Genomic DNA, 15,633 nt, shown 5'->3' with positions numbered 1-15,633 from the left:
ACATGGGGGGGAGGCACCGAAGTGATGAAGGGGTGGGGGGACACCGAAGTGATGAAGGCGGGGGACACCGCAGTGATGAAGCGGGGGACACCGAAGTGATGAAGGGGGGGGCTACCGCAGTGATGAAGGGGGTGGAGACACCGCAGCGATGAAGGTGGGGGGGGGACACTGAAGTGATGAAGGGGGTGGAGACACCGCAGTGATGAAGCGGGAGGGGGGACATCAAGTGACGAAGGGGGGACACCGCAGTGATGAAGGGGGGCGGCTTCCCCGCCCTCCGCCCCCTCCCGGCCCCGGCTCCTGGGGGCCGCCCGCAGAGGCGACGAGGAGCCGGGCTGGGTGGCTGTAAACACCGGGCGCCATCAAGACTTCGGATCCTACCGGATTTCCGCGCCGCCCCGAAGCCTCCCCGCCCGGGCGCGGCCCTCCGCTCCCCCGGCGGTGCCATGGGGTTCGCCGCGGCTGCTCCAGCCCCGGGGTGGGGAGCCGCCCGGCCCGGCCCGCGCACGGGCGCCCCCCGGCCGCCGGGGCTCCGCGCGCGCGGCGCCGCCTCCCACTTTGGCCTTTTGTACCGGCCCCACGTGACCCGCGCGGCCGGCTCTTCCCTGCTGCCCCCGCCCCGCCCTCCGGCCTTCCCCGGCGCCCGACCCAGCTCTTCCCGCTCCGCGGCCGCCTCCCCCCCGCCCGCCGCCCGCGCGGCCCCCTCTTCCCCCTCCCACCCGCCTCCCTCCCGAGCCGTTCCCGCGCCCTCCCCCAGGCCGCCGTTCCCTCGCGCCGCCACCCCTCCCCCCGCGGCTGTTCCGCCGCCCCGCCTCCCCTCCCCCCGGCCGGAGCGCACTGTCTCCAAGATGGCGGCCGTGTCAGTTCGGGGCATCTCCGCGGTCCGGCCCGGGGCCCCGGGCGCCCGGCGCTCTCCGCCCCCGGTAAGTAGCCGAGGGGCCACCCTCCGGCCGCCCCCGGCCGCCGAGCCCGAGGCCGAGCCGCCTGGGGACCCCGCCCCGCCGCCGCGCGGGCCCGAGTGGCCGCTGCAGGCCCCGCCGCGGCCTGCGCCGCCTCCCGCTGCTCTGCGCCAGGCCTCGGGCTGGGGCGCCGCGGCCGCCCCCTCGCGCCCGCCGGGCGCCCGGCGGCCTCCAGCCCGCGGCCCGCGCCCAGCGCCCGGGCCCGGCTCCGCGGAGCGGGGGAGCCGCGAGGGGGCGGCGGCCAGGCCGCGGGCGGGCGGGCGCGCGGGCGGGCGGCCGGCCGGCCGGGGCTCCCTCGGGGCGCGCCCACCGTCCGGCGCCCGCGGCCCCGGTGCCCGCGCCCGGCCCCGGGCCCGGCCGCGCGGCGCGGGCTGACAGGCGGCCGTGCGGAGGGCGCACGTGCGGCGGCGGGTCCGCGCGCTGTCAGCCCGGGGCCGGGGGGCGGCGGGCGCCTGTCAGCGCCGACCTGCCCGGCGGGGCCCCCCCGACCCCGCCCCGCGCCCCGCGCCGCTCCCGCCGGGACCCGGCCCGGCTGCGGGGCGCCCGGGAGCGCAGACGAGCGGCGCTCGCAACTCTTTCACGTGATTTCATTGTTAACTTCGTCCCCGGGTTCCGTTCCCGTCCGGTGGGAGCCGCCGGGCCGCCCCCCGCGTCTGCAAGCAAGCCGCAGGCTGGTGCCAACGCCAAGTTGTTGTTGTTTTTAAAGTTTTCCTCGCTCTTTTAAAGAAGAGAGCGCGAAGCTGTGTCGGGGGGTGGAGGGGGGTGGGGGTGGCGGGGAAGGAGGCCCGGGAGGACTGTCGGGAGCGAGGGGGCAGTTTCCCCGAGTTAGAGTTCAAGTCTGCAGGCGCTCTGCTCGCCGCAGACCCGGGGCCCTTGCGCGGAGCCGGGAGGCCGGCAGCGGCTGTCATTCATTCTCTCTTCTTACCTGCGGGGCAGGTGAGCCCGTGCGGGACGGGCCCAGCCGCTGAAACTCGGGCTGGAGCCGCTCCTTTCTTTCACCGCAGATTCCCCCCCATAATGAACTCCGACAATGCTATTATGATTTCTGTCCTCTCGAGACGCTTCTCACCCAAATGTAGCTTAGTTCTCTCCGGGGGGTAGCGGGGGTGGGGGGCGGCGCTTTTCAGCCAGAGCTCATTTAAAAATTAAGTCTTGCCTTAGGTTTGAGTGTTTACTCGAGCCTTTTCTTTCTTATCAGAGTTAATAGTACTATCGGTTTCCTCGCATCTTGTTAAACTTTTTCTTTTGAGTTCAGTGGCACTCTTTAAGGAAGGATTGTGCGAGCCACTTTAAGACATTGTTTATGTTGTAAAGGCTCCTCAGAATAAGAGTTCTCAGGAGCATTTAGGTAAGGTTAAGTTTATTTTTGGAAGCAACGGAGTTATAGGGTTCATTATTTTGGTGATTTTTTAAAAGATGCAAATCTTTCGGGTTCTTTTGTTTGAAAGTGTTACTGACTTTGATCGTGGAGTGGCAGCGTCATGTATATACATAATGTTTGTGTTTTTTTTTCATTAATGTTCACTTCAGGACAACAGTCTTGAATCATTATGAGATCTTCTTCTCTTTAGACTACACACAGGCAGTATATTTCACCCCTCTGAACTGTACATTTGATATGTAAATAAGTGTACGTTTGAACCTAGGAATTTCCGGGCCATTCTCATTTCTAGTTTCTCTATCTGTAGATTGGTTGTGAACATTTTGACAGTTGCTGGACTCTCTCCAATATATTGAATGTTACTAGGAGAAGCTATCACAGCATGTGATTCTTAAAATCTGAATGAAATTGGCTTATTTTAAAATTCTCTAAACACTTTTCACACTTGACTATTTTCATTGTTATTTTGTTTCCATTTGGAACGTATGTAGTAATATTGTACGTAAAATATGAACTGTGCTGTGTGTAAATTTTGTTTCTTTTACTAGGTGAAACAGTTAAAACATTTTCTCAGTGGTTTTTTGCCTTTCTTATTGACTGTTTCATCCAGTCTACATGTCTGGAATTTTGAAAGATGAAAGATTCACTCTTCCTTGCATTGCAGGATTCTTTCTGCTGATTCAGGTAACTTGTTGAAGTTCTGATTAGTTTGTTGGGGAAAGCTGTCAAGGACGAGTTTCAGTTCATAGCCGGGTGAGTGGAGATTGTGCCGAGCAGGATAGCCAGCACCCTCTGGTTAGTTGTAGCTTGAGGTCATTTATAGTGCATCTCATCTTGTTTCCTCATCATTCATCTTTTTTCCTTTTCTTTGTTATCCCAATGGTTTGCACACATGATTGTTTTGAACAATAATGGAAACATGTTCACACTTTTGCAGGTGCTCAGTGAACACTTGCTGTTGGAGTGCTTTAAAGGCTAGGGTGCTTCACTTATAATTTATTTATAAAGTGGACCTTGATAGAAAGCTGACTTTGTTTTGTTTTTCAGGCATAAGATGCACATTTTTCTGCTGGGAATGAGATGTTCTTGAGTTTTTACACCTTTATGAAGAGACCCACATGTGGTGCTATTGAGAAGTTTGTTGGGAAGTTTGAAGACTTTGCAGATAACAGGTTGTTTTGATTTCTAAAATAAAAGTGGGGAGGACTCTGTTTCGTGAAAGGAGAAAGGACTGAGGCCAGGAAACTTGTATGCTATGGTTAACTGGTTCCCAGCCTCCGCGAATGGTGTTTTCCAAGGTGTGAAACTTACGCAGCATCAGGATAAGGGATAGCGACTCTATGGATATACAGAATCCTTCACCATGGTAAAACTCGCCAACCCGCTGTACACGGAGTGGATTTTGGAGGCCATCAAAAAAGTGAAGAAGCAAAAACAGCGGCCTTCAGAAGAAAGGATATGCAATGCAGTGTCTTCATCCCATGGCTTGGATCGTAAAACTGTTTTAGAGCAACTGGAGTTGAGTGTCAAGGATGGAACAATTTTGAAGGTCTCAAATAAAGGACTCAATTCCTATAAAGATCCTGATAATCCTGGGCGAATAGCACTTCCTAAACCTCGAAACCATGGAAAATTGGATAATAAGCAAAATGTAGACTGGAATAAACTGATCAAGAGGGCAGTTGAGGGCTTGGCGGAGTCCGGCGGCTCAACTCTGAAAAGCATTGAACGTTTTTTGAAAGGTCAGAAGGATGTGTCTGCATTATTTGGAGGCGGTGCTGCCTCTGGCCTTCACCAGCAGTTACGATTGGCTATTAAACGCGCCATTGGCCACGGCAGACTCCTTAAAGATGGACCTCTTTATCGGCTCAACACTAAAGCAACCAATGTGGATGGGAAAGAGAGTTGTGAGTCTCTTTCCTCTTTACCTCCAGTGTCACTCCTTCCACATGAAAAGGATAAGGTAAGAAGGGCGTGCACATGAGTGTTCCCAGAGCTGGGGATACAGCATGCTACAGAGCCACATTTCTAGGATGTTCAATAGAGGTTACATTGGGCATTCAGGGCCCTTTGTGGATAATCACTGCCTGGCTTTTATTGGTGAAATCTAGGTGTGAGAACTCAATAGATGTGATTGTTCTAATACTTTGACATATTTGATGCCTAAGATTTCAAAGTGTAGAGTATTGCTCCACCTAAAAGAACATGCTTAGAATTAAAAAGTAACAAGCAACTTTAAAACTGTTCTGAAAAGTTTTTATAATACCTTCCTGCTGAAGTTGCTGAGCAGCCAAAGGCTGGAAACTCTAAGAACCTGTCTTCTTCCTTTCTTCGTTTTCTTACTAGACAGGAATGAGACTGATTATCCTGACCAAAGCAGTGGCAAAGCAGATTTAGTGATTCTTATTTCTGCTGTTTGTATTCTAATTTTTGGTCGTGTGTTATTTTTTTGCATGCAATGGAGTCCTAAACGTTGCTTATGACAGATGTCGCTGCATGGGTCGGGAATACAGTAGCCCACGTCGCTGAAGCTCTGGGGAGTTGGGAGTCGGGGCACAGGCCCCTAGTGTGCTGTGTGTATGCAGTTACTTTGTAGAGCTGGAAGATTCTTCCTAACAGTTAACCTTGGCCCTCAAGTAGGTATTCAGGATGGGGAGAGTTGTTAGTAGCTCCTTTTCACGTTGACCTGGAGTGAGAGCTGTGAATTTACTTCCGGGGCTCAGAGTTGCGGTTCGTGGGGAGTGGTGGTGCTTTAAGAGTGTTGCACACCTTGGTGAACGCCAGCAACACCGTCTTCACTTTGCTGAAGACCATGGAGGCTATTTCTAGCATGTTAACAGTCTGAAGTTAATAACATTGAATGTATTTTAAAATATTTGAGGATTGATCTAGATTCTTGCAATTAATAACCCGCCAGTAGATTTTTGTTTAAATAGCAATTGAAAATGAACAGTTTTTTTGGATGAAAGTTTTAGAGATCTATTTTAGGGTTCCGTTTTCCCTGTGGACTTTGAAATAGAAGCATTATCTTAACTGTTATTACCCTTAAAATGATTCTAATGGAGTCTTGAATTAATAGGCAGTCCCATTCATAACATGGTTCTGTACCATCGGAACGTTCATTAAGGGTGTATTGAAAATTCAAGGCGGACAAGGAACTGAAATACTTCATTCTGCAGTTCAGTGCTGTAAGGATTGTATGAATTGTTTCTTGATCCCATAGCTGAAGTTAAATGAAATAGAACAATTGATTTCAACAACCGTTATCAAATGATCTCTAGGTTTACTGCCTGGAAATGGGAAATACTTTATAGTTTAGAATGAAATCAGTGTCACATCTGTGAATTGGGTATTATAAATTCTTGTTAGAACTCCTGAGTGCTTTAATTTCTCTTGCTTGGATTAGGTATTTTAATTTTAAAAAATGTTAGCCATACATAAAATGTCAGTTGTCATATCTTTTTTTAAAGGTAGTCGATATAGTACAGTGTAGGATAAAACTGAGTCTTACCATCCTAAAGTTGTAGTTTTGAAGGGACTTTTGAAAACCATCTAGTCCAACAGTCCTTATTTTACTGCTAGACCTTTGCAGTAAATTTAATCCAGTAGAGGTCTGCTGGTTTGCTTTGGTTAGAAATATCTCTTTGGCTACATAACTTATTTATTATACACTATTATAAACCAAAGTAACTGACTGTGGAAAAATTGAGTTTTGTTGAGTAGATTTTTGTGTATTTTTACTGGTCTGATTGGGAAGCCAGTTTATGGTAGTTGTCTACACAGTTAGGGTTGATGAGATCTGTTATATATTTTTTAATAGGAGTCTTATTTTCAGGGGTTAAATTTTCTGTGTGACTTTCTCCAAAGATATGAAAAGCTCACATTGAAAATCATAATGCAGTAAGCTTCAGGGCGAGGAATTATTTCTCCTATGAAGAGATTATGTTTGTTCCTTTTGTTGTATTTAACTACTTCTTGGTTTTTAAAAAACTGTCCAGTCAGTTCCCATTTGGAATTGATTGATTGCTGTTATGAACCTAGATGTTCTTTAAAAAATTATCCAGATTGTATTTGATAATAGAAGTAATTATGAATGCAGCAAATAGTTGCTGAGCGCCTGCTGGGGACCGGGTGCTCCGCTTGGAGCTGCAGTGACCTTACCTGCTGTCCGAAGGGCGGTGTCCTGCCGGTCTGCGCGGCTGTGGCTGAGAGATCGAGTGCAGGGACTGGAGTGGCCTGAGCAAGTTCCCCTTTACTTGTTTCTGTGTCAGCTCTAACCTTTAATTTTTTCTTTTTAATTGTGATGTTAACCTTTGGAAGGAGCTAAATCTTAACTTTTCAGCAACTGAGTGGTTTTTGCTTTGCTCTGAAAGTGAGATGGCTGTGTACAAAAAATTTTGAGAGTTTTTGTGAAGACACTTGAGCTAAAGTGTGTTTTCACATTGATAAACAGGAGAATCTGGAGATACTGTGATTGAAAAGTTTTATCCATGTTACAAGGGAAATTTCTGTGCTAACTTTAGGGTGTGGTAGTTGATGGTGAGTTTGTTTAACTTAATGATTTGTTTATACTGGGCGCCAGGCATTACTTTACAGCCACACATAAGTTAACTCGTGTGATCCTCATACGGCGCAATGAGATAGGTGCTGTTATTTTACAGGTGAAGATACTGAGGCATAAGAGCTTCAGTAACTTGTCCAAGTCTCAGATATATTAGGTGACAGGCAGGGCGAGGTTTTGGCCTTGGGCATCCTGGCTCCAGAGTCTTTGTCGCAGAGATGCCTGCTGCCCCCTGAGAGTCGTTGGGCGTCATGCCTGTCACTGCGTCGGGCACAGTCGTGAGTGTTGTTGGTGTTAACTGCGAGGCACAGGGAGGAGGACATGTCCTGAGCTCCCCTCGCACTGTTTGCATCCCTTTCTTCTCTTTCTGTCATGAAATGGATTCTGAATTTGATTTCAAACCAGCAGTAAGAATGTAGCAGAAGTAAAAGATTATGAATAATTTAGTTTTGTATACCTGAGATCCATAACTAAAAAATAGTTTGGTCTATGTGAGTTTTTTTTCCCTTGTTTTTCTGTGTGTATTAATTTTCATTTCAGATGGCCCTGGAGTCTTCTGATTTGTAGTTTGGGGTTGGTTGCGTGGCTCTAATAGAGTGCTTTAATTTGGGACAGAATGTTGCTTTCCCTTGAATTATGGGCTATAGGTGGAGGTGGTGTGTGTAACTGGCTTATAGGTGGAGGTGGTGTGTGTAACTGGCTTAAATAAGAACTTCCACTTGCAGATTTCCTTTTTTTGAAATAGACATTCCTGTAAGAAAATTTGTTCATTTACTTTTATTAATTCAGTAAGTGTTTAGGTGCCTACCACGAACAATGCATTTATGATTTAGGTCCTGTTGGGGATTAAGGCAGACAGCATAGAAATGGGCAATAACTTTTTTTACACCATTGTTTTAGTTCACAAAATATAACTTTTAGTTTGTACATTCACTGTTTTTTGGTGTAACAATTAGGTGTGTGAATCTCTTGAGAAAGAATAAGATATTTCCTGGGTGAGGCTAATTATTACCTGAGATTTGAATGGTCCATTAAAAGAATTACTTTGGACACTGAATCTTGGAAGGATCCATTTCCCTTTCAGGAATAATTTCCACCTTCATTTCAAATTTCTGGGTTTGTTTCATACGCAGAACAATGTACTTGAATATCTTTATTTTATGTTCCATATTACTGATCCAGAAAACTGCTCCTGTGGTGATCAGCCAGATGAGGAAACTGTTAATCTGTGAAGTATTGTGGAACAGAATTATATTTTGCTGAAGCATTCAAGTTGGGAAGGGAAGAGAAGATACTGTCAGCCAATGTTATTGTTTAGGTCATTACCCAGCTGAGTGACTTGGAGCCAAAAGATTAAATGATAAATTGCTAGCCTTCTAAGATAAGTTGTATTGAAATGCAGTAAACTCTTAGTAGAGTCCAAACTATTCTGTGTAACTGGAACTTGGCATTTTAAGTGCATAGAATAAATGAGGCTTTGACAGGAATTTGATATTTGATGTAGAGATGCTGATTAGAATGGAAATATATTTTCAAGTTAGGACAGTTACGAATGAGAGTTTTGATTTAGCTATTTGGAAATGGCCTTAATCATAAAATTGTTTCACATTTTATGTGTTAGAATAGTGGATCTGATAAAATTGTTTATAAATGTAAGCTTGGTAATGTTTTCATGTATTTTGTTGCTATGGTACTTTATAGTAATCGTCCATGCTGTTAAATTCAGGGGTGCGTTCACTGCTTGGCAGAATGCTTGTCTACTTAAACATGCACACACATAGCAGATACCAGAAGCGAAGACGCTACAGAAGAGTTGAGATGACATAAATTAGTAGTAAAAGTGGAAAAAGTTCTCAATTTAAAATCCTTATGAGAGCATGCAAGCAAGTGTATTTTATAGTATAATTATTAGGAAACTCTTTAAGATGCAAGTTTTAATTCTAATTCTGTGGGAGAAGGAATGGAGGATAATGACAACTGTATCAGTCTTTAAGTGAAGAAGGATTACTGTAGAGAAAATTATCCTAACCATATGTTGCTGACTTTTTTTTTCAAGTAATGGCAAGGATACAGCAACGTGAATATTGTAGATTTTGTAATGTCACCGAGTTTGCAACTGATTGATCTCAATAATTGTATTTTCTTACATTATAGTTAATTACATTAATTGTAATTACAGTATTGTACATTTTTACATCATTGTTTATACCATTTTTTGATGACCCTTAAATGTCCAGGGTCCTGAGGAGAAGCTGGCCAGAAATAAAAATTTGTTCCTAACAAGTCATTGAGGTGTGTTAAATATAAATGTGTGTGTGTGTGTATGTTAGTCGCTCAGTCATGTTGGACTCTTTGTGACCCAGTGGACTGTAGCCCACCAGGCTTCTCTGTCCATGAACTTCTCCAGGCAAGAATACTGGAGTGGGTTGCCATTCCTTTCTCCAGGGGACCTTTCCCACCCAGGGATCAAACCTGGGTCTCCTGCATTGAAGGTAGATTCTTTATCATCTGAGCTGCCAGGGAAGCCCTAAATATAAATTTGGTTAATATAAATTGACTTTGTCTCAGCAGACTTGTTCTTATTTTAAAAAAAAATTAAAAATAACTCAGACAGAGGTATGTTTGTGATACAATATTTATTTAAATAGTCAGTTGTACAGATATTTTTTGGTCTTCAAGTTAGCCTGTGAGCTCTGTGTGCACTGGTTGTTTTCAACCCATGATATACCCTGAGAGAAAACTTGAGCCACTAAAACAACCTTTGATTTAGTCATTGCTGATCAAAACTTCCATACTCAGCTACTTGTTGAGTCATTAAGTTGTGTCAGACTCTTTGCGACCTCATGGACTGTAGCCTGCCAGGCCCCTCTGCCCATAGGATTTTCCAGGCAAGAATACTGGAGTGGGTTGCCATTTCCTTCTCCAGGGGATATTCCTGGATCAGGGATCGAACCTGTGTCTCCTGCATTGCAGGCAGATTCTTTACCATGGAGTCACACTTGCTAGCACTTTGCTCTTTCTTGGGCTGCTGCTGCTACTGCTAAGTCGCTTCAGTAGTGTCTGACTCTGTGCGACCCCATAGATGGCAGCCCACCAGGCTCCTCAGTCCCTGGGATTCTCCAGGCAAGAACACTGGAGTGGGTTGCCATTTCCTTCTCCAATGCATGAAAGTGAAAAGTGAAAGTGAAGTCTCTCAGTCGTGTCCAACTCTTAGTGACCCCATGGACTGCAGCCTATCAGACTCCTCCATCCATGGGATTTTCCAGGCAAGAGTACTGGAGTTGGGTGCCATTGCCTTCTCCGCTTTCTTGGGCTAGCTTCTTCTAAATTGATGAAATAAATGGAAGAAATTAAGGAAGACATAAGATAGTACAGCAAATTGCTTTGGGAGTAGAGACTTAGATGATCTAACTTCTTTCTTTGCCCTGTATCAGGAGGCCAAGGAACTGAAAGCAGTTGCTTATAGAAACTATTAATAGGTAACATTTGTTAAGGCCTAACCATGTGTTGGCCACTGTTCTGAGTGCTTCAGCATGTACTTTCTTATTGAAGTCTCAGAAGAACTTTACATGGTTAAGTTTTATAGGCATAGTATATTTATATAATAGCTATTTAATAATACAAATTTTCATTATGGCATCTCATAAAACACCAAATGGAAGATACATGTATGCCAAATATATTATCTTCTTTCTTATTCTTCTGCCAGTCTTTTATTCAGTTCATCCAGATACGTGGGCCAGCACTTTTTTACATTGTATTTAATGTTAATACTACGAAGCAGATAGATAACAGAAACTGTGTAATGAATCCGGAAAAAAAAAATTGTATCATTCCAGGCCTCTTGCAGTTGTAAGACTCTCCTTCAGATATTTTTTTCTCTTGCTATGTAGAATACTGGTGAAAGTATAATTACACTGACCTGGTTCTTAGCTGTGTGAAAGGACTGAATCTGGGTGCCAAGTTTGCTGGTTAAACTAGAGTTAAAAAATTTTTTTTTCTGGTGAACTGAGAAATGTTTTTTAAACTTATAATGCTTTTGAAACTTTTTAAAGAATCAAATAAATGTTATGTATGGGAATCAGCTGTGAGCCTCATTCTAGTAAAGCTGTTTACAGGTTGGCTGCTCAGGGGTGGAGTCAGCACACCCAGGGTCTGCAGCAGGTGAGTTAAACCTGCAGCGACTTCACCTTCTGCTTCTCCAGCTGGGGTAGGATTTGGACTCCTTTGGCTGCAGCTGGTGGAGAAGGAAATGGCAACCCACTCCAGTGTTCTTGCCTGGAGAATCCCAGGGGCAGAGGACCCTGGTGGGCTGCCGTCTTTGGGGTTACACAGAGTCGGACACGACTGAAGCGACTTAGCAGCAGCAGCAGCTGCAGCTGGTTCCCAAGAAAATCTAGGTTTTTCTTCTGGGTTTTTCCTTTGACAGGAATGTCAAAGTTCCCAACAGATGGCTTTCATCAGCACTTTACATAACTCTGTAAATTCAAGTCCAAAGAAATACTTTTGGCTTCATTAGGGAACAGGTGAAGAAACAGTTCATAGCATGGCACTATTTGGTTTAGGGTTGAAATTAAGCGTGGAGATTACAGGAGTGTAGCATTTAGGTTTGCAGAATGCCATTCTGGGTCAAAATAGTTTTTAACTGCTAGCAATTACAGAAAAGGACCTGCTGTGAAAAAATAAGTCTGGCTGTGTAGTGTTGAGTAAGTTGTATTTTTCAAGTATGATATATTTCATATATTTATTTACATTTTGGGTGTTTTATATTAATTTTTAATTAAATGTTTTTATTAAAGTATATTATTTTTATTTTGAATAATGCATACAAAGTATGGATAAATTCTCAGGAAGAAAAAGAATACAGTCATCTGCATTTTGTAAAACTTGGAGCCAGTAGCCGTCTTGGATAAGGATGGTTCTAATCTTATTTCACAAACAGAGAAGCTGAGGTCCAGAGAGGTTTATGAGTTTTGTTTAATGCCACACGGCAAGTTAAATCACATCTGGGGGATGTGATCAAGCCCTTCTCAGTTCTGTGCTTTTTTCATTAGGCTGTAATACTGCTTTATAGTTTTAAGAGAGGAAAGACTATAAAATAACATTGTTAGAAATCTCTTCTTTGATGGAAACCATAGGATGAACCCTGGTGTAGAGAATTTTGTTGGTTTTTGTAAACCACAGATACATAAATCTGCTTGTTTCAGTTTTTGAAGACTCTGGAAAGTTGAACAGGTTTTTTTGGTGGGGGGAGACTGAAGAGGAATTAGAAAGTTTTCTTCTGTTTTAGGTAAATATATTATGAGAACACGTTCAGTTCAGTTCAGTTGCTCAGTTGTGTCCGACTCTTTTCGACCCCATGAATCGCAGCACGCCAGGCCTCCCTGTCCATCACCAACTCTCGGAGTTCACTCAGACTCATGTCCATCAAGTCAGTGATGCCATCCAGCCATCTCATCCTCTGTCGTCCCCTTCTCCTCCTGCCCCCAATCCCTCCCAGCATCAGAGTCTTTTCCCATGAGTCAGCTCTTCGCATGAGGTGGCCAAAGTACTGGAGTTTCAGCTTTAGCATCATTCCTTCCAAAGAAATCCCAGGGCTGATCTCCTTCAGAATGGACTGGTTGGATCTCCTTGCAGTCCAAGGGACTCTCAAGAGTCTTCTCCAACATCACAGTTCAAAAGCACCAATTCTTTGGCACTCAGCTTTCTTCACAGTCCAACTCTCACATCCATACATGACCACTGGAAAAACCATAGCCTTGACTAGAACATGGTAAACTACCCTAAAACTGAGAGATAAAATACTCCTTGAGTTTTGAAAATAATGTTCACTTGCAGTTAAGTCTGATTTTCAGAAAGTCATGGATGATGATTGAGTGACTTGGGTAGTTGGTTTGAACTTAAAATATTTAAGACTGAGATAGAAAGGGAGGGACAAGCCTTTCTATTATTAACAATTAATGAAGTAATTTTCATTAAAGGCATAAATATGGTTGGCCTAGGAGTGTATCGTCTTATGTATACGTAGTATTTTGGTTCTGGATTTTATAATTGTTGTTGTTCAGTTGCTCTGTCTTAACTCTTTTGCAACCCGCGTGGGCTGCAGCCCGCCAGGCTCCTCTGTCCATGAGGTTTGTCGGGCACGAACACGGGAGTGGGTTGCCGTCTCCTTCTCCAGCAGATCTTCCTGACCCGGAGACAGGACCTGCGTCTCCTGCCCGGGCAGGTGCATTCCTTACCACGGAGCCCCCAGGGAAGCCCTGGTTTTGTAATACCAGGAAACAAGACTTTACAGGACAGGCAACAGACAGCAGGTCATGTTTGTCTTTTTCGGTTTTTATGATCAACACGTCATCTCTGCATTACTTTCACTTTGTTGTAATGGACTAGAGAGTGGCAAATGAAAGTTAAGATCGGGGACAGTGCCTTATAACACCACTGGATAGGGTAATATGGCACTGTTTGGTTCGGGTTGAAATTCAGCATAGAGACTATAGGAGTGCCACATGTAGTTTTGCAGTGGGTGCAAAGTGGTGTTGGAAAGCTTTGAGAGGAGAAAGTGACTGCTGTAGAAAGAAAATCAGGCAGCCTAAAAAAACGTAAAATTGTTGTGTGTATGAAAGAAGACAGCTGCTTCCTTTACCTGTTGTGCAGAAGAGGGGTCCGTGTGTGTAAGGTGATTTTCATGCTTACCCTGTAGGCTGCCCTTCCTCCAGGGAGTAGGGACTGCAGTTGACCCGGAAGGCTGCTGTTTGGTGTTGGTTTTCAGTTCTCTCTGCTTAGGAGAGCACAGGTTTGTCTTTGTTCTTCCTCACTGGCTGCAGTGAGGCACTTAACTCCTGAGTTTTCTAGAACCTATAACAGAATTCCTGAAAACATCACTGCATCGTGTGTGTGTGTGTGTGTGTGTGTGTGTGTGTGTGTGTGTGTGGAGTGTAGTGCTGTGCTTTAGTAGTTTGCCGGCTTTTCTGTTCATCTTTAAATGTGTGATGTAGGGTTTAGATCTTCTTTCACCATTTCCCAATTTTAGTTTTTTCTTTTCTTCCCATGCTAGTCTGTTTTCCTTTAAACAGACATAAATAACATAACATAAATCTAAAGTTCTGTTCTTTCTAATACTAAGTCCACTTTAGAATTACCTGAGGAGGCTTAAAAGAGAAACACCAAACCAGTTAAATTGGAGAAGGCAATTGCAATCCTCTCCAGTATTCTTGCCTGGAGAATCCCATGGACAGAGGAGCCTGGTGGGCTACAGTCCATGGAGTCCCAAAGAGTCGGACACGAGCCAAGTGACTTACACACACATGCGTGCACACACACGCAAACCAATTAAATTAGACTCCAGCGGTGGGGCCCAGATTTCAGTTTATTTGCTGACATCTCCCTGCACGTCTGATACGCAGCCACGGTTGAGAACCACTGCTCCTGTGCTTAGAACCAGCATGTCCTGGGGTGGGAACTGTCAGAGGGAGTTGAGGGCGGATGGGACTGGCAGGGAAGGAATTGCCTGTAATTGAAATTCAAATACAGGAAACACTCTCTTGAACGTACTTTGAACTCAGGACAGTGTACCCCCGAATTTTATTCTAGTCCCTGACCATAACCGCCTCATTTTCCACCTTTCTCTCTTTTCCCTCTTACTGCACCTGCTCTTTTATCTCATGAAGATCCCCCATGGGGTATGTTCTTGAAGGAACCTTCCCTGTGTGATTCTGCTGTATCCCCCCATGAACGCTTTCCTTCTAATTGCTTGGCCTTATGGTTTATCATTGCAGGTACTTGCTTTCCTCTCGCATCTAATTGGCAAACCCCAACCTTGAAATTACGCCAACTGTTCTCTCCCTGTGGGCTTCCCAGGTGGCTCAGTGGTGAGGAATCTGCCTTGTCGAGCAGGAAACTCGCATTCGATCCCTGGGTCAGGAAGATGCCCTGGAGGAAGAAATGGCAACCCAGTCCAGTGTTCTTGCCTGGGGAGTCTCACGGACAGGGGAGTCTCACGGACAGAGGAGCCTGGTGGGCTGCAGTCCACGGGGCCATAAAGAGTCGGACACAACCTCAAAACTACACTGCCACTACCACCTTGCTCTTCTGTGGGACTTGAAAATTTTGAAGAGAACTGTGCAAACTCACAGAGTGGTAGGGTGCCGCTTACAAGTTTGTAATCTCATCTCTGTCGTCTGCTTGGGACTGTATGTCTGTGTCTGCAGTCTTTCCCTCTGCAGGAGTTCAGTGTTCTCTCCAGCCCTCTGCCTCGTCTGCAACAGATACTCGTATGTCCTCCTTCGGAGAGAATGGAATGTCTCCAGCCGTGTGAGCTCATCCAGCTTTGCCCTCCCGCCCCACCCTAAATGCGCGGGCGCCTGTGTTCACCCCTCTGCTGCCCGTTCCGGAGACGAGAGGGGCGTCCAGAGGCAGCGGCTCTGTTTGCGTGCAGGATCCTCTCCTCTCCTGCCCGGGAGCCTGGTTCCGTCTTTCACTCCTTGCCACGTGACATGGGGACGTCTCTCCCATCAAGTCCAGATTCTCTCCGTCTTCACCCTGCCTCCTTCCCTTCACCTTGAAGCTTCTTGGGGAAAAGTCTAGAATTGTTCCAAACCTGTTGCAGCCTTGCCTTTGGCTCTAAGTACCGTTTGAAACAGCTCTTGTGGGCAGTTTTCAGTCTTCGTCTTTCCTGATGTCTCAGCAGCACTCAGCACTGGTTGATTATTCTCTCTTCCCTGGCCCTCTGGGAT

The 15,633-nt window shown here is 45.7% G+C and overlaps 1 protein-coding gene across 4 annotated transcripts in view; it reads left to right on the top strand.

The window, feature by feature from the left end:
• Positions 1-829: 829 nt before the first annotated feature.
• KAT6A (lysine acetyltransferase 6A) overlaps positions 830-15,633 on the top strand; it is a 108,868-nt gene continuing 94,064 nt past the window's right edge. For 3 of the 4 annotated variants that reach the window (XM_024986436.2, XM_024986435.2, XM_024986434.2), the window contains exons 1-2: positions 830-923; positions 3,388-4,303. In XM_024986436.2, coding sequence (XP_024842204.1) covers positions 3,704-4,303 — 600 coding nt within the window. In that variant the 5' untranslated portion in view covers positions 830-923; positions 3,388-3,703. The other variant, XM_024986437.2, reaches the window with a different exon arrangement.

This window comes from Bos taurus, chromosome 27 (genome assembly GCF_002263795.3).
Source record: "Bos taurus isolate L1 Dominette 01449 registration number 42190680 breed Hereford chromosome 27, ARS-UCD2.0, whole genome shotgun sequence".
Classification (NCBI taxonomy): Eukaryota; Metazoa; Chordata; class Mammalia; order Artiodactyla; family Bovidae; genus Bos; species Bos taurus.
This window is presented reverse-complemented; position numbering and strand designations above follow the sequence as displayed.